Consider the following 24528-nt stretch of genomic DNA (forward strand, 5'->3'; position numbering starts at 1 on the left):
ACGGACTAACGCACGTTCACGTTGCTAGAAGCCCTGAAGGAAAAGGAGCACGTATAATATCATGATGCACATGTTCATACTAATCATTTTAGTTATTGATATTTTACAACAAAACTTAATTTGTGGTGTCCCACATTAGTTGAGGAGGAGAACAAACAAATAAGGGTGTGGAAACCTTCCCGGCGTTTTAAAGCCTTGAGGGCAAACCCGAAAGGAAAAGTTCAAAGAGGACAATATCTGCTGGCGGTGGAATCGGGACGTTACATAATTTTAATACCTTTATGAATCCTTTACAAGCATCTTCTCCACCACGCAAAGTTATGTACATAGTCTTTTATCTTGTCAATCTCGAATTTCAATCGCATTCGCAACAAGTCGTTTTATTGGAATAATTGTCACTCTTGTGGGGTGATATTGAAATTTCTATATTCTTGCGCCCAACTATTATAACCTTGAATTTTATGTCCTAAAGTCCACATCTTTGGACATTCAAATGTGAACGAACAGTGTTGAATTTTGATTTTATTTTTTATTTGTCGGGATCTAACCTAAGGGTTAAGAAGAAAAAATGACATGAATGCATCTACCCTAGGTTTGGTCCCATAGTCATCCGCACATGAGTGTCTTACCTTTACTTGAAAAAAATTAGAGTAACACGTGACTTTAGTATTTTAATAAATACACTCCAAGTAACTGTATTATTGGGATTGAGAAATGTATGCACAAACAATCGTGAAAAGACCCTATTCTTTTATAAAAATATTTCATAGTCTTGAACTCTTATTTGTAGTCCATGTTAAAATTGGACGTATAGTACTTCTCTACATATGACTAACGTACGCGCATATGGACCCACAAGCAGACATAGACGTACCTCCTAAGGTTTGCCCTTCAACGAAGCACGCTCACCCGGTCGAATATATCATAATATCGTAATGTACGCGTTCGTACTCATCATAAAAGAGAAATATCTAGATGTACACGAGGTTTGTAACTCCACCAAATTAGAAAGATTTCTTCAAACTCAACCCAATCCAACTAGTGGCATCCTAATTCAAAATCTTAAAAATCCTAACTTTTTTCATACTCGTGAAATTGAATTTAATCATTACCAAAAACAAAATAGTATTCTAAGTCTTCTCAAAAAGTTGAAAATTTTGCACCAAAAATATAGACATCTCAAAACTATACATCAATGTATTTTAAAACCATAATTTTGTTATAAAAAACATAGAACGTTAATTGAATTGGAAAGGGAGCAAGATGGGGTCTCTAATATTGGCCTCCTTCTATCTCTTCTCCCTTCTCATTGCATTACTCTCTTTAGATCTCCCCTCAAAATTGGCTGCACGTTCCCTTCACCCATCTCCATGCACCAACCCTCATGAATACCAGCCTCCGCCGCCGTTTCCGTCTGAAAAACTCCCATATCCTCCTCCTTCAGTCTGCACGCAGCTCGCACCACCACCACCCAAGAACAGGCACAAATTCAAGACTTCGCCGCCGCATCGTATGCCACCATGGCAAAGAAAGTTCACCCATACATCACCTCCACCTCCTTTCTAACACACCTCGTGTGTTGCATCATACATTAATTAGCTTCATATGAACCATCGAGCGATGTTATTTAAAGAAAATAAAGTTTTATTTATAGTTGGATTGTTACAAGAATACATACTTGCTAATTATGGTGAAGTATGAAGTTACAACTATTGGAATGACTCACCCTTACAAGGGAACGCCTCTCTAACCGATGTAAGATCTCATAATCCACCTCCGCTAGCAGATTTTGTCCGTTTTGATCTGTTACATATTGTCATGAGTCTCACAATTTTAAAACGTGTCTAGTGGGGAGAGGTTTCCATAGACTTATAAAAAATGTTTCGTTCATATCTCCAACCAATGTGGGATGTGGGATGTGGGATCTCACAATTCACTTTCTTGAAAACCCACTTCGAGATCTGAATCTTCTTTTATGATTTGGCATCGAGTTTTTATTTAAAATACAAAATAAGAGTTAAAAGAAAGCATGAGATAGTAGCATCAAAATGGGGCCGCTCTTTAAAGCTTTTGTTTGAATATGAACCAAGTGGTAACTAAAGAACACACAACAACCTTATTCCTAATCTCCGCCGACAAACCAAAAAAAAAACAAGAAAACGCGTGAAAAGCTCAAACCTCCTTTATTGGCTACATTCCATGCCGTCTAGTTTGAATATCTATTTTTTAGTGGAAGCAGACAAGTGGGTTCTGAAAACAGCAAGGAAGCATCATATTTTGGCCACCCGTGAGTATTACACCAAGTGGACAATATAATTAAACATACTACAAAATATATTATAAAAAACCAACAAAATTTTGAATGCCATTATAAACCAAAACCCATTGGTGAATTAAATCCAAACAAACAAAAAAGGGAAAGAATGGAGTGTCGAATGGCCATTGTTTTAGTTGCATTAATTCTCTTTTTCAGCTTCCCAATCCCTTCCACATCCGCCGCCCGCCCTCACCCACTTCCGCCACCGCCACCGCCACTTCTGCCGCATCAATATGAGCTGCTAGCGAGGAGAAGGCGCTTCCGTTCGCCGCCACCACCGCCGCCGCCCAGGTTCCAATGGCCAAAAAGACACACCCGTAAATCGCCGCCACCTCCTTTCTAACAAACCGCTGTCCTAAAACCACCTCTTATGGCTGTCAGAGGAGAGGGCTTTTTAGGGTTTCTTTCCTTTTATTTTTCTATTTTTTAATCATATTTTCTAATTTTTTTTGTGTGTTTATTACTGGAGAAGATGATATAAATAATAAATATTTTTGTTGTTTGACTTTCCCTTTTTGACTTCGTTCAACCCATTAAAACGCGTGTACTAGTAAAAAGGTTTTGAGTGTAATGAAAGTTTTTTCTCCTCTCGTTTATCTAAATTGTCATAAGTTTTTTTTTATTTAATTTAGTTATTAACTCTCATCCATTTATAATGGTTGATTTATTAAAATTTTGTTATCATTTTAATATTAATCTTATTTAATTCCATAAAGTTTGATGATTCAAACAATTGTCCCTATATAATGGGCTTGTCTAGGAGGTTGTTGATATCGGAATTTGATATCCAAGTTTGATTGAGTTTTGTGTGTCACATTGTATTCTTGAGAGACTTTGTAGTATGAGAGTGAGGTATTCACTTGTAATACTTTGATTATTAGTGATTGGTTGCTACCTGTGGATGTAGAGGAACTTCTTCTCTCCGAACCACATAAATATCTTGGTGTCTCTTTGTGTAATTTCGTTCATTGTGGTTGTGAGTACATTCGTTCCACTTTCGCTACAACAATCGGTATCATATTTTTGTGGTTGTAGCATTTGACGCACAACAGTTGGCTCACATCCGAATGTCTTATATGATTCCATTTGTAACAACTTAAGTTCATAGTAAATATAATGGATTTTTACTTTTCATTTTAAATTGTGCATCAAATAAAATATCCAACTTGATCGTTACTTAACTTGGTTGGTGTTCGAGTTGATTAATAAAATATTTAGTGTAACATAATTAAGGTAACAACACGATTTTTTATGAAGAAATAAAATACAATGGATTGTTTTGACCAGGTTTAAATTGGGTATCTGTTTGGAAGTTGATATATATATTTTTTTTAAAGAAAAAAACAAAAATTTTCAAATGAATACTGTTTTAGTTAATTAAATACCATAATTGTGTAATATAAATTGAGAAATGAAGTGTTGTTGTTCATTATCTAAAGCCTCTCTACCAAATTGGTATTGAGAAATGAAGTTTAATTGTGTTCTTCTTGCTTCATTATTGCTGTTCTTGCTTCTCTCGCCATGTCTGGCATTGAAAGAAGCCAATTCCATTTACCATCGGGCTTCTTCGCCGCCCACGAACAAACCACAGCCTGCATGGCGTTGGAAGAGAGGATATCAATGGCCACCTCACGTCCAGCCAAGGGTGCCACCACCTCCTTACTTGGGGCATTATAGTATGGAGGAGGAACTGTTTTGATATCAACATTCATGCATGGCCACCCAACATGCATGCACTATTTTAGACGTTCTTCCTCACTTTCATTTATAGTTTTGTTCTTCTATTGCATGGTTGTGGATTTTCATTTTTGTTCGTAAACGCTTTGTGTTGTGTTATGTTATGTTTTTCAATGCTTCTGCTGGTCATGTTGGTTGGTGTTTTGAGTAATTTAGTTGTTATCTCAATTCTCTTTTGCGCGTAAATGCTCGTAACTACATACATCAGTAATTGTGACATCTTATTAAAGGAATCGGGTACATGAATAAACTGAGACCACATATGAATGATAGCGATTCTGAAGATAAGATGACTAAGAACGACTTAATACAAATGACAAGATGCTTACTTTATTTGTAGCATTTCTATGTCCGGTGATTTCGTATAATTTTTTTTCTAATATACATGTGAGTGAGGACAAAACATGCTATAACAACTTGTGTTGGTCTATGGAAATAGTCTTCACTATTAAAAAGCTAGGAACATAGGTAATATAATCATACGTTCATGTATAACTTCCATACCAAGATTAGCACAGTTAATAATTCTTGACTATGAACTACAAATTGATTGAAATTGAAACCATTTAAGTTGAAAGTCGTAGTGCTAGTACCTAAAGCGGTGAACCAGATACCAGGCCAAGTAGCTAGAAAGAAGTGTAAAAAACGAGAGTTGTTGAAACTAGCATATTGGATAATCATAACTACGAGTAGCTACAATATTATAAGCTTCATCATCTTGACTGAATCTGTAACCTTCCTTAGCAGATTCATTTTCTATAGTATCCTGAACGTAGGCAACATGATCATATCGTAGGAGAATACTAAGACTATCAGATGTTGAATTCAAATTTCGAATCCTAATCCAATATCACTTTAACTTGGGAGGTAACGTCCATGTAATTTAATAAAATCTTGCCTTTTATATACCAAATGAGCCGGGTCAAAGTATATTTAATGTGTTCCCTTGGGTAATCCATATATACAAACAATATAAATAAAATAATTATATAATTTTAGCTAACCTATGTTGAATAATATGGTAATCCCCTCATACAATAATATTAAGATTATAATTTACAACTTATTAAACATATTATATATATATATATATATGTATGTATGTATGTATATATATTTTAATAATTGGTCTCACCAACTTGGAGAGAAATATGAAGCAGCCGCCGGGAGTGGTTGGCGTGGTGCGACATTATATGAACCCTAAACCAAACCCCATTTTCGCATTCAACACATAAAACACTAAAAATGAGGTCTTCAATGGCTCCTCTCGTTGTCGCCGTGTTAGCCGTATTAATCCTTTCTTTGGGATTCCCCTCCGCCGTCGATGCCCGCTCTTCTCGTCACCACAGAAAAACTCTTCCTCCACCACCACCACCGCCGCCACCGCCACCGCCGCCTCCGCCTCCGCCATGTGGAAAGGCCACTAATCCGTCACCACCGCCGCCCAAATTTCAATGGCCTCCTGATTTTGTCAGAAAGTCGCCGCCGCCCCCGTTCTAGATATGTTGCATGCATGTAATATTTATATATACTGAATAATTATTGGATTTAAATCTGCCATATTCTAGCTTATGTTGATAAAGATCTTCTCTAAGTATATAATATATAGTTTGTTTCTTAATATAAACTTAATATTAAAGTCTTAAATTCGTTATTTTTTGTTAAAGGTCAATCTATCAACTTAAGTAAATCCTATTTAGTCGGGTTAAATTGTAACATCCTATGTCTACAGCTACCCGATATTGTTATGCTTAGCTTTTCGTTTCAGACTCCCAATTTTTAAAACACTTTTGCTATGGATAATTTTTCATATCCTTATAAAAAATGTTTCGTTTTCTCTCACCAATCGATGTGGGATCTCACAATCTATCCTGCTTTGGGATTCAATGTCCTCGCTGACACTCGTTTCCTTCTCCAATCAACCGATGTGAGATCTCATCATCCATCTTGCTTCGGGGCTGACACTCATTCCCGGTCTCCAATTAAATTCAATGAAAATGGGAACTCCTTGTAATCAAAGTCTTGTCTATATTTGGTTGAGAATTGACCAAGTTTAACGTTGAGTTGGTCTTTATGTTTCAAAATCTCACTTTTATAACCCTAATTATATTATAAACTATTGAGTTTACACTAATTAATTTTACTTCCCATTACATATCAATCAACAACCATACCTTAAATGCCACATAAAACCTTATTATTTTAAAGAATATTATTAAAAGTGTAAGGATGTTAAAGGACCCTTGTAAAAAATAAGAATATCTCGCCATCCATCTCCATCTCCTTAGGGCCAGTGTAGAATACTTCGTTCCCCTCGTCAACTAATGTAGGATCTCACAATTCAATCCCTTTTGAGGTCCAACGTTTTCGCTAACACACCACCCAGTGCTTAGCTCTAATATCATTTGTAGTTACCCATGTCCATAGGTTTTCCCTGAGCTTCCCCTCAAAGTCGTAAAACGCGTCTATTAGACAGAGATTTCCACAATCTTATAAATAATATTTTGTTATCCTCTTCATACAATGTAGGATCTCACGAGAATATCTATATTTGATGTTGCAAGAAAAATATTATCAAAATTTCATATAAACAAAATATTTTGAACGAGTGAATTGTACTCAATATTATTGATGAGTGTCGCCACTAAAGTTTTGTATTTGTAAAATAAACTTTTTGAAGTTGACTTCATAATTACGACAAATTAAACAAAGTAATATTCGATTATATTCAAGCTGAACTAGTCTTATATGTTATAATATAATACAAACTAATATTACGCAAAATCTACGAATATTTACACTCATTTTTGTTTTACTAACTCATTCTTACGACGATGTTGTTATTTTCAGACAATGTCACATATTATACTTCACTCACAAGTTTTACAAGTCGATACTATTTTTTATCGAAATTATTACCGGGTCACAAATGGAATATTATTAAAGAAAGGCAAATGCGTTTAAAAGCAAGTGGGAGAGGTTTGTTTAAAGGCATAACGAAGAAAGGATCAAAAAAGGGGAAATGGGGTATTCGACGGCCAATCTAATGTTTGGTATTTTGGTAGCATCCATCGCTCTAAGGCTGCCGTTGGAAGGCAGGGCAAGCGCCATGGTTGGCCCTTCTCCTCTGCCACCGCCGACATGCCATACACCTTCAGGGAAGCTATTATTTCGCCGCCCCATAAAAGTTAGCCTTACAGGGAAGGCTAGTGGAGAAGCTGAAGCTGAAGCACCATCGTCCAAGGATGAAAAGGGTCGGAGAAAACCATGGCCAAAGCAACCTGTCCCTAAAGCGCCACCACCTCCATTTTAGAAGCCGAAACAAACTGACGCTCGCATAGTATGTCTTTTATCGTCTTCTATAGTAACATATATATACGTATCGTTTTTATATAATATCACAGTTAAGTATAGTTCAAGTATGGTTAATTAAAGATTCGAGGTTCAAATTTTTATACTATGCTCTAACTAAAATAACTATGCATGCAAGAGTAAGATGTTCGAGAAAGTATTATAATGTGAATAGTGTTGGTTGACCGCCGTCATGGGTTCAATATTACATTTGATTTTAAGTATTTAAAAATATAATTTTTTTTTTTTTTTTGGAACGAACAAATTACAACGTTCTATATTGCGTCATGAAATGAACATTAACCAAGTATTTGTGATTAATACTCAATTTAGTTCTATCGTATTGCAACTCTTAATTTTGTTAGTCCTATGATTCGTATCAATTTCATTTTTATAGTTTTGACGCTTTTAAATTATTTGTACGTGAAATCCTACTTAATTTTTTTTTTTTTTTTGTATAATTTTATTCTAACCAAGAAAATCAGCCGTAATTTGTTGCATTTTGTAATTAATTAAATTTTATGAAGCGATTAACAAATATTACAAATGTCGACCAATTTTAACGACTGTCATATTTATTTGGTATTCAATTCGTGTTGAGTTAGGCAAGTGAGAATAAAAAGCAGCGATAGATAGTATGCAGATATGAATACAATAAATTAGTTTTCTAATCGTCCTTGTCGACCCAAACGACGGTGTCATAAGGGACGAGGACAACGTACTTGACTTTCCGAGAATTTGATTCCTAAATCACCCTCCAAACTATTTTAAGGTGGACTCTTTCTACGAGGTTTTATTGGTCTTTTTCATATTCATTTATTTATGAAATCATTATTTTAATCAGATTTTTAAATATAAGTATATTATAATTTATGCATAATGTTTAATATAAAGAAGGATCCTTAAGAAACACGTCAATATTTCAAGGTAACCTAAATAAAAGCAAATTATTAGTTTGAAAAATTCAAATAATTAGTATTTTTTTAATTCTTTTTTAAACTGTCAATTCAATTTAGTTGGTGGAAACATTAAAAATATTAATTAATGTTACGAACTGAATTAAATAAACTTGATGCACTCCATTTCTGATTTGACAATATTAATTAAGTTGACAAAATTAACCAAAATGAGATTTGACCAAGTTTAAATTCATAATCTAATGTGCCGTACAATTATTTTATTTTTAATTATCTCCTTTCATTACTAAATGCAATTTTTAATTTAGAAATTTACTTTTTACTTTGAAAATATTCATAAAATATTAAAAATTTGAAAAATTATTTTATATACTAAAGGCTTATTTAATGAGAAACGAACATGTGTAGTTAGTTAATTCATAATCAGAAAACAGTGAACAAAAATCCGGATGGCGGCGGCGGCGGCGGCGTGCCTAGTTTTTGGAATTTTAGCGGCGTCCATTTGTCCAAGCTCGCCGTCGAGAGGCTTGGGCAGGACAAGCTCCGATCTGTCTTCTCCTCCACCGGCGCTCCAACGTGAAATGGTATTGAGTCAGGAGAGCTCTCCCCCACCATGGCTGCCGTCGAAGGAGTCTCGCCTGAAACCATTCCGGCGACTAAAAGCTGACCGGGAAGATAAGTGTCCGAAAACATCTGGGAATAAAGGAAAACATCCGGAGAGAAGTGATGAACCTTGGCCAAAGTGCGCCTTACCTGCATCGCCGCCACCTCCTTACTAGAACCTTGGCCGAAGTGAGCATTTTAATTTATAATGTTTTTTTTTTTTTTTGTATTTTACTCGTAATCTTAATTCCTTCTGAAATGTTCGAATGATATTTCACATTTAAAACCCGGCTCCTAACCCATTTCCCCAACTCTCTCCCACTCACCACCCCATGACCAGGAGTACTGAATCATAAAAGAAAGTGTTTTTGTAACCGTACAAATCCACGACCAACAGATTTTGTCATCTTTAAGCTTTGCTTTCACTCAAGTTTTTTAAAACACATATAATAGGAAGAGATTTCCACACTTTTGAGTCTACCATCCTCGCTGACACATACCCTAATATTTGGCTCCACTCAAACCCACTACTAGCATATATTATTCGCTTTAGCCCGTTACATATCACCATCAGTCTAAAACACATTTGCTAGGGAGAGGTTTTCTAGCCTCTATAAAAGTTGATGTGAGATCTCACATTCCACCTCTTTTCAGGAACCAGCGTCCTCGCTAGTACTCATTTCCTTCTCCAATCGATATGAGACCCCCCCAATCTACCCCTTTGAAGTTTAGCGTCCTTGCTGACACACTGCCTCATGTCACTCTTTTTGGGGCTCAACTTTCTCATTGGCACATTGTCCGATGTCTGACTCTAATAGTATTTGTAACTGTCCAAACCCATTACTCGTATATATTATCTTTTTGAGCTTTCGATTTCCTCTCAAAGTTTTTACAACACGTTTACTAGAGAGAGGTTTCCATGAACTCTTGTCTCCTCCAACCAACGTCAAATCTCACCGTTTTAGAGACAATGATATATCTCAATCATTGGTTAAAGAATCCACCACCTCCCTTGAATATTGTGACACTCTCCTAATGTCTCGATGCTATCTTCTCAAATTTTCAAGCCTATTTGTTATTCCAATACATTACATTAGAAGCTGAACCCAATTGGGCTTAAGATGCCTACTTATGCAATAAACTAAATGGGCCTTTCAACAACACTAATTGTCATAAATACATCACAACACCCCTTATATGTAAATGGCAAAATAGGTCACAAAAATTAATATAACATTAACTCAAACTCAAACTTGACACCCGAACCAAAACGAGAGATACATGAATGAATCAATACTATATCTAAATGAGAGCGATTCCGAGTATAAAATGACTAAAAAAACGTTTAAAATAATTGAAAGTCACTATCTATACTAATAACGTGCTTCATATTAATGTTGTTTTCTAAAGCCTTCTCATTTTCTTCGGCTATTTCACTTCACCAAACAATACAAGACTCGTTCAACGCTCTTCACTTTACATTAAATTAATGTTGAAAATATGACAATTCCATTACTTTAATCCCATCGTGTGTTTTAAAATTTTATTAAATTTTATCTTTCCTACCTAATTTCTTTACACTCCATTTCTTTAACATGTATTTTCAAATCAACCTTATCTTTAAAATCATTATTAATATTAAATCGAAAAAAAAAAAATCAATTTTGACCACAAATTTGTTGAGTTATATAAATATTTAGCAAAAATTATTCTAATTTTATTTTAATTTCGTAGAAAGTATTAATAAATAAAGAGGCCATCTGAATGATTCTAGATATCCAAATAAACGTGATTAAATAGGATACAAGCTAACAACTAATACCTATCCAATAAGTAAAATATAAACTAATTAAATATTAAAAATAAAATAAAATATATTGAAAAAAATATTAAAATATAATATTTAAGATATATACTCCAAATATTATATCTCGGACAGGAATCTTGAATGGCATATACCAACCCAATATTCATATATTAAATTCCATCATAATGTTTACATCTTTTCAATCATTTCAATTCGTTTTAATACACAAAATCAAACCCATGACTTATGAACATCGCAAATAATTCATTACATTAATGTTCTAACTTTTACTACTAACAAAAAGGACCCATCAATCGTTGCCACCTGTCCACCCATATTAAAAGTTTGTAGAGACATGGTTTTAAATATATAGAATACAAAATTGATGATTAGAAACGTCGTGACCGTCTAAAGTTTTGTCACCTTACCCGCAAATTTGTATGTTGTATCTGTCGGTTCATGGGCTTAAATCTAAAGGAGAAATACATGAATAAACTGATATCATATAGTGGGATCTTGATGATAGGATTGAAAGTCATTATCTATACTAACAAGGTGCACGTTCTTTTTCGATGGGTCAATCATAAAACTCTATGGTTAAACGTGCTTTACTTGAAGCAATTTTGTGTTGGGTGATTTTCTAAGAATTTTCGTAGGATGCATGTGAGTGAGGATAAAACAATATTGGAAGGACTCAAGTTGGTCTCTGAGGATAGTCTTCACTCTTAACAAACAATGAGTAGATAATGTGACCATGTCGTAGGAGAATACTGAGACCATCAAGTGTCAAATTCAAATCTTGAGCATAGATCGTTATACTCTGGTTATGGGTTTAGATTGGTATACGAGACTCTTGCAATAGGGTTCGAAGAAAATTTGAGAAATTTGAAAAGGATGGATCGATATGTGGTTTGATGTTTATGGTATATTTGATTGTTGTTCGATATTTAAAAGTGGGGTAATCAAGATTTTCTTGTTTAGTTTCTTTTAGTTAACGCGTATTATAAGAATCTAAATAAATCGAACCAAACCGTTGACCATGTGCCGACCCCGAACCCCCCTTTCCTTTGTTTTGTGTGCCAGCTACGTCCTCTAGGATGCAAAAAAGGTTGAGATTCTTGTTCATTAGAAAGCAGCCTAACCAGAAATATTAAGAAAAGGTTAATTATAAAAATTAGGTTCTAAATTAGTGTTAAAAAAATATAATTATGACGTAAAAACTAATATTATTTTAAAATATTAAATCATTACAAATTAAATTCCTTTAATTTTAAGTAAAAAAATATGTATGAAAATTTCAAATTCAATCTTAAAGATTTAAGAAAATGGGCATTAAAAACATGACAGCCACCACAACTTGGAGTTATTTAAATAATTAAGATTTTAAATGTTTTATTTATAAAAATATATTTAGTACCTTTCATAAAAATAAAAAAATAAAAAAACATGTGCTGGATAACTGATAAGAGTGAAATAAAGTCAACAGCGAAATTTTTTAAAAAATAAATAAATATTTTTAATATTAAGTTAGGCGGATTTCAGTAAACCTTATTTTAATATATATATTCATGATTCAAAATTATTACCGATAAATATATATATATATATATATGTGAATATTTGATTAATCCACCACATCTAAATGGTGTGAAAGTTATCTTATTTATAATCAAATAAATTAGAAAGATATGAAAATAATAATAAATGGAAAGATACCTATGATAATAAGGCAAATATTAGATATTTGCCTTATAATAAAATATCAAATATAATATATATGGTAAACTATAATTTATTACTAAATATCCTTAACAATATATATATATTCGATACATGTGAGTGAAAATAAAATACGGTGAAATGACTTATATAGGTCTGTAAAAATAATTTTTATCGTAGTTTTGTGTGCATACTTCGACTTGGAATAAATAAATTTTAAATACTAAAATATCTGTTTTTTTTTTTTTTAATAAAAAATTATACAAGTGATTATGAATATGAGGCATGTTTAATTATTTTAATATTGAAATTAGATTTACATATTATTAAAACCCAAATTGACCCTGATGAGTCAGATTTAGACCTAATTTTTGGATAAGAAATTGGGGGAAGTAAGAGAATATAATTTGACAGCTATTTTCAGACAATAATATTGAAAATAAAAAATTCGACACTAATTCTGTAACCACTCCTTTTATTTATTCCTCTTATTTATTTTATTTTATGGATTTCCCCCATAAATTAATTATTATTAGTGATATATATATATATATATATATATATATATATATTATATAGTACCAAAGGTCAAAAATGTCATATGTTCATATTGACGTTACAAAAAACAATTGGGAACCCATTGACTAACAACTCCTTAGGAAATAATTATTAATTAATTGAGAATAAATCACAAGAAAATATTTATGAATTTTTGTCCTCTTATTCCACCTTTATTTTTTTAATCTCATTTAATTTCATTATTTAAACTTTTCATATTAAAACATTTTTTTAATTATATAGAAATTAAATTTATAAATCATATGCCTTTGTTTGGTCTAAATTAAAATTTTTAAAATATTTTATTTATGTCCCTAAATTTTGAATTATACTTATAGAACATTTTTATTACATTTTATTTTTATATTGTTTAATTACAAATTTAACGTAATCCTATAAAATGAAGGTCAAATTATACTCGGACTTTTTAAAAAAATCTTTAAAATAAAGTATGAAATTAATGTGAGAACTAACGAATATATGATTAGAAAGGTTGAACAATATTATTTATAATAATGATTTAGGTTCCTTATTAAATGTATGTAGACATATTAGTTTAGAAGAAAGAAAAAAATCAGGATTAAATTAATAAAAATATCTTTAAATTTTTAAAAAGTTTTTAAATTTTCAAAAATTTGATTAATACCTTTAAATTTTTTAAAAATTTCAAAAACATCTTTTAAATATTTTTTAAAAAATTAAAAATATATTTATAATTTTTTTTTATGAACTACCAAATTTTTAAAATTTAAAAGTAATTTTGAAACCCTATAAAATTTTAAGGATATTTTTTTAATAAATTACTAATAATTTCCATTAGTAACTCATGAAAAGTGTATTTTTTAATTTTTTTTAAAAAAATTAAGAATATTTTATTTAGATAAATTACAATATTTAGGGACATTTTATTAATTTAGTTTAAAATTCATTAATTTGTGAATTAAAAAAAAAGGAAAAATATGTGGGTACCATAAGTAATTGAAGTTTATAGTTTATTAAATTGGAGAAAAGTAGGAAGATGAGAGTAGTTGGAATCAACCAAACCAAAAGATAAAAAAGGTGTTTTTAATATATATATATATATATATATATATATATATATATATATATATATATATATATATTTTAGAAATAAAGTAGTTTTACAAAATATCCAAAAAAAAAAAAACATTAATTTTTAAATATAAAACATAATCATCACATCAAAAATAATATTTTTAGATAAATCTAGACTATTCCCAAAACCTAAAATTAAAACATATATCTATAAAACATAAAATCGAAAGATTATACGTGAGATCTCACGTTAGTTGGAGAAGGAAATGAAACATTCTTTATAAGAATGTGGAAACCTCTCTCTAGTAGACACGTTTTGAAATCGTGAGCCTGACAGCGATACATAACGGGTCAAAGTAAATAATATTTGTTAGCAGTAGGTTTTGGCTCTTATAAATGGTATCAGAGCTAAACACCGGGTGGTATGCAAACAAAGATGCTGGGTTCCCAAGGGGTGTGGAGGAAGGAACAAAGTTTTATTATAAGGGTGTGGAAACTTCTAAGCAGTCATTTTGGAGAAAGGAACAAAATCTTCCTTACAAGGATGTGGAAACCTCTCCGTAATCGACACGTTTTAAAACCATGATACGTAACGAGCAAAAGTAAAGGCATGAATAGTTACATTATATATCGATTTAGTCTCTAGAGCTAATACAATTATCGAGCGATATCAATATACTATATAGTACTCGAACACGTAAACGAACACAATTGGAAGTGGTTTGGAATGGGAAAAGAAAGAGACATGAGTAGTAGCAAGGTTTGAATAGTAGACGTGGAGTCAAACAAGGCAAGGCCATGCAAGCAACCCTACAAATTGGACCACAGCCATTGATTCAATCTTAAAATTAGAGGAAGAAAAAGTCAAGCCGCCGGGACCCACTCCCATCAACCCTTCCTAAATTCATCCAACCCCACCCACTTTCATACACTGCACACTATCATTTTAATATGATGCATGAGATTTAGAGTGACATAATTTAATTAACATTTGGTGTAATATTCTAAGTTGAGTCCTATAATTAGTGCCAAATCTCACATCTTTAATGCCTAAAATCGTATATTATATGGTAGAAGCTTGGTGGAGGGTTTCATAATATGTCCAAACATATGATTATTATTATAACCCTATGTCGTCTACCGACAATATAGTAGGTGTGTGTAATATTAATTTAATTTTCACCATAGCATAGCTTTGAGTGAGTGAGTGAGTAAAGTGGGTAAAAGGCCGAAGCTATATAAAGGGGAGGGGAGGCGTTGTGGAAACCCACCAATCCATTCCTAAGGATGGGAAAAATGGGATCTTCATGGGCTCCTCTCCTTTTTGGTGCCTTTCTTGCTATCCTTTCCCTAAACTTGCCATCTACCACCCATGCTAATTATGTCTATGCCTCGCCTCCCCCGCCTAAGAAGGTATACTATCCGCCTCCGGTATACCATTCTCCACCACCTCCCAAGAAGTCTTACTACCCACCTCCGGTTTACCACTCTCCGCCACCTCCTAAGAAGGTGTATTATCCACCACCTGTGAAATCTCCACCACCGCCGAAGAAGGTGTACTACCCACCTCCTGTTTACCACTCTCCACCACCGCCGAAGAAGGTGTACTACCCACCTCCTGTTTACCACTCTCCACCACCGCCGAAGAAGGTGTACTACCCACCTCCTGTTTACCATTCTCCTCCACCACCTAAGAAGGTGTACTATCCACCACCTGTGAAATCCCCACCACCACCGAAAAAGGTGTACTATCCACCTCCCGTCTATCACTCTCCACCACCACCTAAGAAGGTGTATTACCCACCTCCCGTCTACCATTCTCCGCCACCACCCAAGAAGGTATACTACCCACCTCCCGTGTATCATTCTCCACCACCACCAAAGAAGGTTTACTACCCACCTCCCGTGTATCATTCTCCACCACCACCAAAGAAGGTTTACTACCCACCTCCCGTGTATCATTCTCCACCACCACCAAAGAAGGTTTACTACCCACCTCCTGTGTACCATTCTCCACCACCACCAAAGAAGGTATACTACCCACCTCCCGTGTACCATTCTCCACCACCACCGAAGAAGGTATACTACCCACCTCCAGTGTACCATTCTCCACCACCACCTAAGAAGGTATACTACCCACCGCCCGTCTACTCTCCACCACCACCAAAGAAGGTATACTACCCACCACCCGTCTACTCTCCACCACCACCGAAGAAGGTATACTACCCACCGCCAGTCTACTCACCACCACCACCCAAGAAGGTATACTACCCACCTCCCGTGTACCATTCTCCACCACCACCCAAGAAGGTATACTACCCACCTCCAGTGTACCATTCTCCACCACCACCGAAAAAGGTATACTACCCACCACCAGTGTACCACTCTCCACCGCCACCGGTGTACCACTCTCCACCGCCACCCGTCTATTACTACTCATCACCACCCCCTCCACACTACTAGGAATTAAACGCTCTTTATACCAAGGTAATTTAATTCTTCCACCAAACAAGTTACAAAAAGGAAAACATAATAATCTCCCACCAAATCTCATTGTCTTTTTTCCACGTGAATAACACAAAATTAAAACATGTTACTTTCAATCCACATAGAAACGTCACTATTTTGGACTGTTCTTTATTTATTTCTTTTTATTTTGGTGCAGGAAGACGAGATGAGAATATATTATTAAGATGTGGAAGTCAAATAAGAGTGTGCGTTCAAAGATTTGAAGAATAGTGTGAATTTTAGTTTGGTGTTTCTATTTCATCGCAGATATCATAATTAATGTAGTTTTTTTTTAATTAATGTATTTCCTTCTAAGACATATTCCCATGTTGTCTTTGTCTCTACCTTCTTTTGCTCAAATCAGAGCTTATTATGCTTTCTTTTATGTTTATATATCTCAATAAATGCATTCCAACTTTTCTCCTCCCAAACTTCCATTTCCTTCTATTAAAAAATTACGATCAAGGGTATTATCGTCAAAGTAATATAGATTAATACATCGTTACAAGAAGTGTATAAAATTTGAAGCCTAATTGAACTATGTGTTAGTTTGAATGTTCCGTCGTCGGCTCTAATTGAAAAAAAGTTGTAAAATGGAGTTCCATTTCCTTCTATTAAAAAATTACGATTAAGGGTATTATCGTCGAAGTAATATAGATTAATACATCGTTACAAGAAGCGTATAAAATTTGAAGCCTAATTGAACTATGTGTTAGTTTGAATGTTCGGTCGTCGGCTTTAATTGAAAAAAAGTTGTAAAATGGAGTAGAGATCGACCTATCTCTTGCTATAATAACACCACCTAACTCGTGTTTGCTTTTCGAAACGTTGCCTGTGACTCAGCAAAGGTCGAAATTCATTTAAAGGTATGCATAGTTGTACCTTCCCCAGCCCTTACTCAACAACTAAGTCAATAGGTTAGCAAAATGCTCCTTCCTTCGACATAAATGAAAGTTGGTTGTTTTTATTTTTATATGGTCAATCCAATCATAAAGGGCCCCATCCACAATAATTGCTATCAACTTTGGGGTCGGTGATTATTCTATGCCAAACATTCAAGCTAAATGGTCATTTTTGACTTTATATTAGCATTCGTTTTTTAATTCGAAATATAAAGTAATTAGAATAAATTAATTAGTTATTTTAATTTTTATTTTCTTAAACATTTTAAATTTAATGAAAGTTTATACGTGAGACGATGTGGTGATGATTTAAACTGAGTTGTGATCAAAATTTTAAATAATTTCCATTCCAAATGTAATTGTGGGACGATAATGTATTTCTTAAGAACATAAAATTGAAATTGAAAGTTGAATAATATAAAATATGTATCCACTAAACTTTATAATATAAGTTGATGATATGAGGAAAATGCATTGTAATTTAATTATGGCATGTGAATGGAATCCTTTACAATTTCTTTTTGTCCCAAAAAAGATTCTTAAGCTTTTGAATAATATCAAAACAAATGGCAAAGGAATTTTACTTTACGAACCCCACACGTTTTCAAGAAAGTAATATTGTCGTATTTAATAACTTTTATGCTTCGCCCTTTTTTTAATACTCCTCAAATTGTACAATCTATGATGGGTACACATCTATGCAACTTTCGACATCCTCAAATACAAATATGATCATCTAATTAAAATATGGATTGTTGTTTACTTGGAGGGTTTTCGATTTAGTATATTGTGCGCGTGTTTATGAATTGAGTTGTACTTAGCCCAGTTACTCGGATTGTAATTTCTTTTTACTCAAACGGATTTTCTTAAATAATGAACTCAATTCAATTTTTTGTTTTATGAAAAATTAAAATGTTAATATGTAAAATATATTTTTATTTAGAATAGAGTGTTTTGAAAAATTATATTCTAATTAGAAAATAAATAATAAAAAAAAATCATTTATTTGAATCCAACCCAACTAAATAAGTTATAATTCAACTCAATCGGATGGGTTTAATTGAGCTGATCGGGTCGTTTTCTAGAATATTTTTATCTTAAACAAATTTTACTTAATAGTTAAAAGAATTTCCCTTTTTTTTTTTTTTTCAATTGTATATTATCTCATAGGAAATACATAAATGTAGATTAAATAACAACAACAAATTTTGAATGTTAAACCTTCGTGATCGTATACATTGATGGGAGTATGGTTGAAAAGTGGGGTTAGGTTCACATGCATACATCAAACCTCACTTTGTCCATTTGAGAATAGAGAAGAATAGGAAAAAAGGGAAGACAGTTGTTGCTATGAAACAAACAACAAGAATCCAAGTGGGATTTGATTATATCAAGAACAATGGCAAAAACGCGTTGCAGAATCATTTTGCAAAATTAAGAAAAAGTTGTTATCTTTTAGGTGATTTTACTTTTAGGGTTATCGAAAGATCGAGGTAGACATTTGAGAAAAGAGAAAACTTCGAGATGCTAATTTTACATTTTAGGATTTTCAAAAGATCGACTAGACATTAGAAAAATTTCGAAATACTAATCTTTGATTGTTTCCTATGAATCTCAAATAGAGTTATATATTTTTTGTTTATTTTTATTGACACAAGTGAACGTACAACATGACTCTACTATCATTGGTCAAGAATGGGAATGAAACATCTTTTCTAAAGGTGTAGAAAATCTCTCCCTAGCAGATGCGTTTTAATCCTTGAGGAGAACTCCGAACAGAAAAGCCTAAAAAGGATAATATATGCTAACAATAGACTTAAACGGTACACAAAAGCAGACGTATATTCAAACTATTTTAATGGTATTGGAGTTTGCTTTCTTGGGGAAGAGGAAGAACATAAACTTTAATTATCTTTAAATTCAAAGAGAAGCTTGCACAAACAAGGCTGCAACAGACCAATTAGGCTAATCATATTTTCAAAGAGAAGCTTGGTGGATTTCTCTTTGGGTTTCCAGAAGACTAATCATAGTCATATAAATCTTGCTCATTTCCCTTGCAATGTGCAGATATTGTCTTGGGAATCATTTCTATTTTAATATGGCTGCAACAATAACCTAAAGCTTGATCGACTAAAACAGCAAAATTTGAATAAAGTTGCCGAAAGTCTTCAGTTCTTAATCATCTTTGCTTCAAAGGCAAGAATGTGATCCAATTTGGAAACTATCTACTACTTTTCCCTGCTCTTCCTTTCAATAAAGAAAATTCCTTTTACACAAATTGGTGAATAGTTTTCCAAAACAAACACGAGATTAAAGTTCCTTACAAGAACAAAAAGAAATCAGAAAGAATCCAATTACCTGATAATAATTGTAAGTTTTTGGCAAGCTGATATAAGGCTGCCAATTTTCTATAATGTATGGTATAGCCTCTAAATAAGTGGGGAGAACCAAGAATGTATATGCACCTATGGGCCACTGAACAACTTGAAAGGCTAAAAACAGATAATTTTACTATATTTACTGAAAACATCCTCGTGGCAACAAGTATTTTTGTAATGAGAACATGCTTTTTCTTTTCTCTTTTTGCACTGCGCCGCCTCTATACTTCTTTCTCTCCCAGATGTACAATATTTGTGTAACTATATGAAGAACCAGAAGTGGTAAACAAAATAAATACCTCACGGAAAATACAGGATAAAGCCCTGAACTTCTACAGCTACATTAGCTGCCATTAACTGCTGCATAATTTTCTTCATATTTTGTACACATCTAAGTACACATGGGATCAGAAAGTTAGAAGGGTATCATGTTGTGTATTGTGCATGAGGCTGTAAAGACAAGAGGGAGGAGGTATACCTGAACTTCTTCGAGCAGATTTTCAAGTTCAACTTTTATCTCAGTAAATGGAGGCCGATTTTCAGGTTCTGCATCCCAACATCGTCGCATCAAATCCAACAATTTGGGGTGAGCATTTTTGGGAAGATCTGGACGCAGTCCCTGAAAACAGATTATGAAGTCTAAGCCTAGAATTCTGTATTCTGCCAAGTCGCTAAAGGGGAAATAATACAGCAACCGGAGCATTCTTCTAAATCATCCTATTTATTTTGATGTTGTTCTTTATATTAAACAGCAACCTTCTTCGATTGCCCCCATCTTTCCTTTCACAAACTGTAAATTGAATCTTCTGTTTAGTTTGGTACGTTTCTAATTCCCCATTTATGTATAATAGGCATGACTTTTTTTCCCTCTTTTTTTTATTTTAATCAAACTGAGATGCATACAGCAGCTACGTCAAATTTCCCCATTTATCATTGGTACATAGGTGCTCTATAGAAGGGAAGAAAGAAATGAGTCTTCTTTTCTAGCTTGGAATGACAATGGCTAAACTATTATTTGAGGAGATGCTCAGTTGGCCTTTTCAGGCAATTTATTGGGGCAAGCTAGCTTCTTATTTTATGGAAACAATATGATTGCTAGAGAGATGAGAGGTCGTGTGATGAGGTTTGGGAGGTGTTGAGGTTCAACATTGACATGTGTCACTAAGCCTTTTTGTAACTATGACTACCTTTGGTTTGATTTTGTTGGATTGTAGTTCTTTTTTGTAGTTTCTTGGAGTCTCATTTTTTTGTTGGGCTGGAGTTTTCTTTTTCCTTTTTCTTATTTTTCTCAATGGAAGCTCAAAAAAATAAGTAATGCACAAAAAATTAGGACATACACAAACCTGTCTTACTCCAAGGGCGGCTTGTAATGGTGTCATGGAATCATACGGAACCTGAGATACCAAAAGCTTTGGTTAAAAGAATAATCAAAAGCATGGAGTAATTGTCCAATAACTATTAAGCGATCAACAAAAAAATGATAAAGATATGTTATCATCTTATATACAATATTGCACAGTACTAGCAGCCCTAAAATACAAGCAAGCAAAAAATATATATATAAATAAATAAGGAAATGTAATATTGTAGTCAACTTGAGATGTACCTTTGCTGTTACTAGTTCCCAAAGCACAATCGCAAAACTGAAAATATCTGCTTTCTGATCATATGGCAGATGATTTATTACCTTGAGGTGAAAAGTAAAATCAAAGCAAAAAGATTGAAGTCAAATTGAAATGCTGCTAATACTATAAATTAGGAAATTAAGCAAGTGGCATGGTAATTTGCCAATATCCTCCGACAGATTATCACCTCAGGTGCCATCCATCTGTATGTTCCAGTTTCTGCTGTCATTACTCCTTGACTCTGGTATCGTGCAACTCCAAAATCTGCCACCTTCACAACCTTGAATGCAAAAAAAGTACATGCCTTTTACACGTTAGTAGATTAAAATCCATAGTTAGTACAAGCTCATAAAAGCACATCACTACGATAATACTGGCTTATTTCCTTGGCCTCCATTGATTCTCCATAGGATGAAAGTAAACGAAACTTTTAAATGAGACTCGCTAAATCAACAGGAAGTAATTGTGAGAAGAAAATTTATAATAAAGAACATTATGTGGAAATGTAATCTACAAAACAAGTTTCCTACCTTCAGCTCTCTTTCTATGTTGGCAGTACTATCTTTTAACAAGAGAATAGACAAATGTACAACTCAGGAAACACATGCAAATCCTGCTCCAAAATTCCACACAAGTAATACAAGTGTACAACTGCTTCAACAGTTAAAAGAAATGATCAAAACAACCAGAGGATCCCAGCAATGTTAACCACTAATACAAAAGTCCATCCCGTTATGTATCTAATTTAGTCCAAAATGCCAATAGAAAGTAACAGTTATATGTGAAGACGCTTTCACATGTATTTCGTATTAGCAACATGACACCAGTTAATATATTTTCTTTTTCAGTCAGCTCAGGACAACAGTGAATGTTAATTGTTGATGGTAGAGTGAATTTGTACATCTCCCGTTCTAAATAATCATATTAGAGCTTAGAGTAATATCTCGTTTACAATAGCTATTTTAGTATGCTTACTCCTCTTTCTTTTTCCCTTAATCCAGGGGATGGAATGACTCCTTCCAAACCCCAAAACAACTTTCAAATATATTTTCATTCTGTTATCTTCCAACACCTAATTCATATAAAACCCGTTTGATATCAAAATAATCGTTTAAGATGCTCACATTACTGTAATCTTACATGTTGAGTGTTCATTAGCAGGTTTGCTGTCTTCAAGTCTCTATGAATAATGTCATTTAAATGTAAGTACTCCATTCCTTCACAAACATCAATAGCAAACTTCAGCAGTTGTGAGAGCTTCAACACGCAATGATTCTTGTGCAAGTAATCATAAAGACTCCCTCCTGGCATATACTCTGCAAGAAACGACAAATTTTAAAAATTGTATTTGAATAATACAGTTAAAACACAAATCCAATAAAACAGAACTACAGAAGAAAGTGAACTTTAAGGACCAATTTCCAATCCAGAACGCAAGCCAAATTAGGCATTTCTGGGGTGAAGTATAAATACAGATGGAGCTACAAAAATGCAATAAAATTTCCCTACATTAGTACTATTGCAACAAAACTACCACCCACCCCTCTGTATTTCTTTGCTTCAAGACTAACGCAAAGCACTATAATATCCTCCGGATACTACGGTGAATGCAAATGTCAATGTTGAGTTACTAACGCTTCTTATAATGAAATTTAAACCTTGTGAAGATACTATGTTCATCCTAAAACAAATGGAAACTTTTATTGCCTTTTCAAAAAGAAAAAAAAAAATCATAAAATTGGTAGTTTTATCTATTGGCCAAAACTAATGTCAGGCAAATTTCAGACAGCCAACTTAGTCTCCAAGGACATAACTATTTGTCGTAACAAAGTTGACCTCCATCAAAACCTTTCACTAGAACATGAAGTTAGGAGAGCTTCGCTTGAATCTTCTGATTGGTGCAGTATTGCGCTTTTTAGCATGCAACTCTTGTAAGAAGCAGGCAAACATCTATCAAGATATACATGTAAAACTACAGAAGAAGATCGTACAAGAACTAACCAAAATTGATGAAAAAAGAGGACATAAAAAATTAAAAGAAGGAACAATCGAGCAGAGATTTCCATACCTGTTACAATACACAAATGTGGAGAGTTCGTACACGCACCTATAAAACGAACTACATTTTTGTGCTGGACCTTCCTGCATTTCAGATTAATTAAGATCCCTTCACAAAAGGATGTATGGCGGTAGATACACCTATAATAAATTGATTAAAAAATATAACTCTCGAAATATCCCTTCATAAATGCTGAAATAAAAGGAAACTATTATCGAGGGATCGGGGAAAATGTGGAGTGGCAAACATCAAAACAGTTTGACGAATTTGAAGATTTTGAATCTGCAGCCACTAAACAATGTTACTGTCTGCCAGAAGATCCTTTAGATACGAATGTAATTAATTCTTTTACAATGTTTGAACGAGGAATTTTATGAACATCATATTTGCAATTTCATTTTCAGGAATGCAGTTCATTTCAAATTCATTAATTGAACAGTAATTAAAACAACTGAAGGCCCCCTATATGTAAAGTATCCAAACATAATCTCCTCTAGAAACAAAACAAAAAGAAGCTATTTCATAATATCTACCAACGAGATCACTTTGTGAAAAATGTGCATCTACCAGCATGTATACTTTCAAGCTGAAACAGTGCACATGTTCTGCATGATTTAACTAAATAAACTATTAAGATATAGAAGTTCGCAAGAAAATATTAGCCATAAATAAGCAAGAAAAATGACTGCCATCAAGAGATGGTGTCCTCCGGCAGAAATGATCAGTGAATTCTTAAATTTACAGTACAATAATTTTGGGACATAACTATCAAAATTACCTGAGAATTGCCACTTCTTGATTGAATTCATCCTCTAAATCATCATTTAGATCTTCAGATCTTAATATCTTGACAGCTACATCATGACCAAGATATAATCCATGATACCTGCAGATGGGAGATGAATAATCCACGGTACAGGTACTATGGAAGATGAATAATCCATTCTAGAAGCCTTTGTTCCCTTCTTTTTTTTTTTTTTTTTTTTTTTTT

The 24528-nt window shown here is 33.5% G+C and overlaps 3 protein-coding genes across 4 annotated transcripts in view; 2 read left to right on the forward strand and 1 right to left on the reverse strand.

Annotated features, from left to right (window-relative positions):
- The first annotated feature begins 1263 nt into the window (after positions 1 to 1263).
- Positions 1264 to 1566, forward strand: LOC111489394 (extensin-like). The gene has a single exon (XM_023137584.1). The coding sequence runs from the start codon at positions 1264 to 1266 to the stop codon at positions 1564 to 1566; it is 303 nt and encodes a 100-aa protein (XP_022993352.1).
- Positions 1567 to 15318: 13752 nt separating this feature from the next.
- Positions 15319 to 16996, forward strand: LOC111489763 (extensin-1-like). Its single transcript, XM_023138137.1, has 3 exons — positions 15319 to 16282; positions 16424 to 16552; positions 16731 to 16996. Exons 1-2 carry the CDS (start codon positions 15353 to 15355, stop codon positions 16526 to 16528), a joined length of 1035 nt encoding a protein of 344 aa, XP_022993905.1. The 5' UTR covers positions 15319 to 15352; the 3' UTR covers positions 16529 to 16552; positions 16731 to 16996.
- A 2686-nt stretch (positions 16997 to 19682) lies between these two features.
- The window catches only part of LOC111489741 (serine/threonine-protein kinase STY8-like), a 10170-nt gene continuing 5324 nt past the window's right edge, over positions 19683 to 24528 (reverse strand). Inside the window, exons 9-16 of one of the 2 annotated variants that reach the window (XM_023138093.1) lie at positions 24316 to 24423; positions 23547 to 23620; positions 22619 to 22794; positions 21666 to 21758; positions 21460 to 21540; positions 21197 to 21247; positions 20332 to 20472; positions 19683 to 20244 (exon numbers count right to left, since the gene is read on the reverse strand). In XM_023138093.1, coding sequence (XP_022993861.1) covers positions 20197 to 20244; positions 20332 to 20472; positions 21197 to 21247; positions 21460 to 21540; positions 21666 to 21758; positions 22619 to 22794; positions 23547 to 23620; positions 24316 to 24423 — 772 coding nt within the window. In that variant the 3' untranslated portion in view covers positions 19683 to 20196. Of the gene's footprint in view, positions 20473 to 21196; positions 21248 to 21459; positions 21541 to 21665; positions 21759 to 22618; positions 22795 to 23546; positions 23621 to 24315; positions 24424 to 24528 lie in introns of both variants that reach the window. The other variant, XM_023138092.1, reaches the window with a different exon arrangement.

This window comes from Cucurbita maxima, unplaced genomic scaffold, assembly GCF_002738345.1.
Source record: "Cucurbita maxima cultivar Rimu unplaced genomic scaffold, Cmax_1.0 Cma_Scf00014, whole genome shotgun sequence".
NCBI lineage: Eukaryota > Viridiplantae > Streptophyta > Magnoliopsida > Cucurbitales > Cucurbitaceae > Cucurbita > Cucurbita maxima.

Excerpts from the sequence above, each read along its gene's own strand:
- LOC111489763 (XM_023138137.1), top strand. The coding sequence starts at position 15,353 with ATGGGAAAAATGGGATCTTCATGGGCTCCTCTCCTTTTTGGTGCCTTT. Across the intron at positions 16,283-16,423 it reads CTCCACCACCACCGAAGAAG|GTATACTACCCACCACCAGT; the intron begins GTATACTACCCA and ends CCACCGAAAAAG.
- LOC111489394 (XM_023137584.1), top strand. The coding sequence starts at position 1,264 with ATGGGGTCTCTAATATTGGCCTCCTTCTATCTCTTCTCCCTTCTCATT.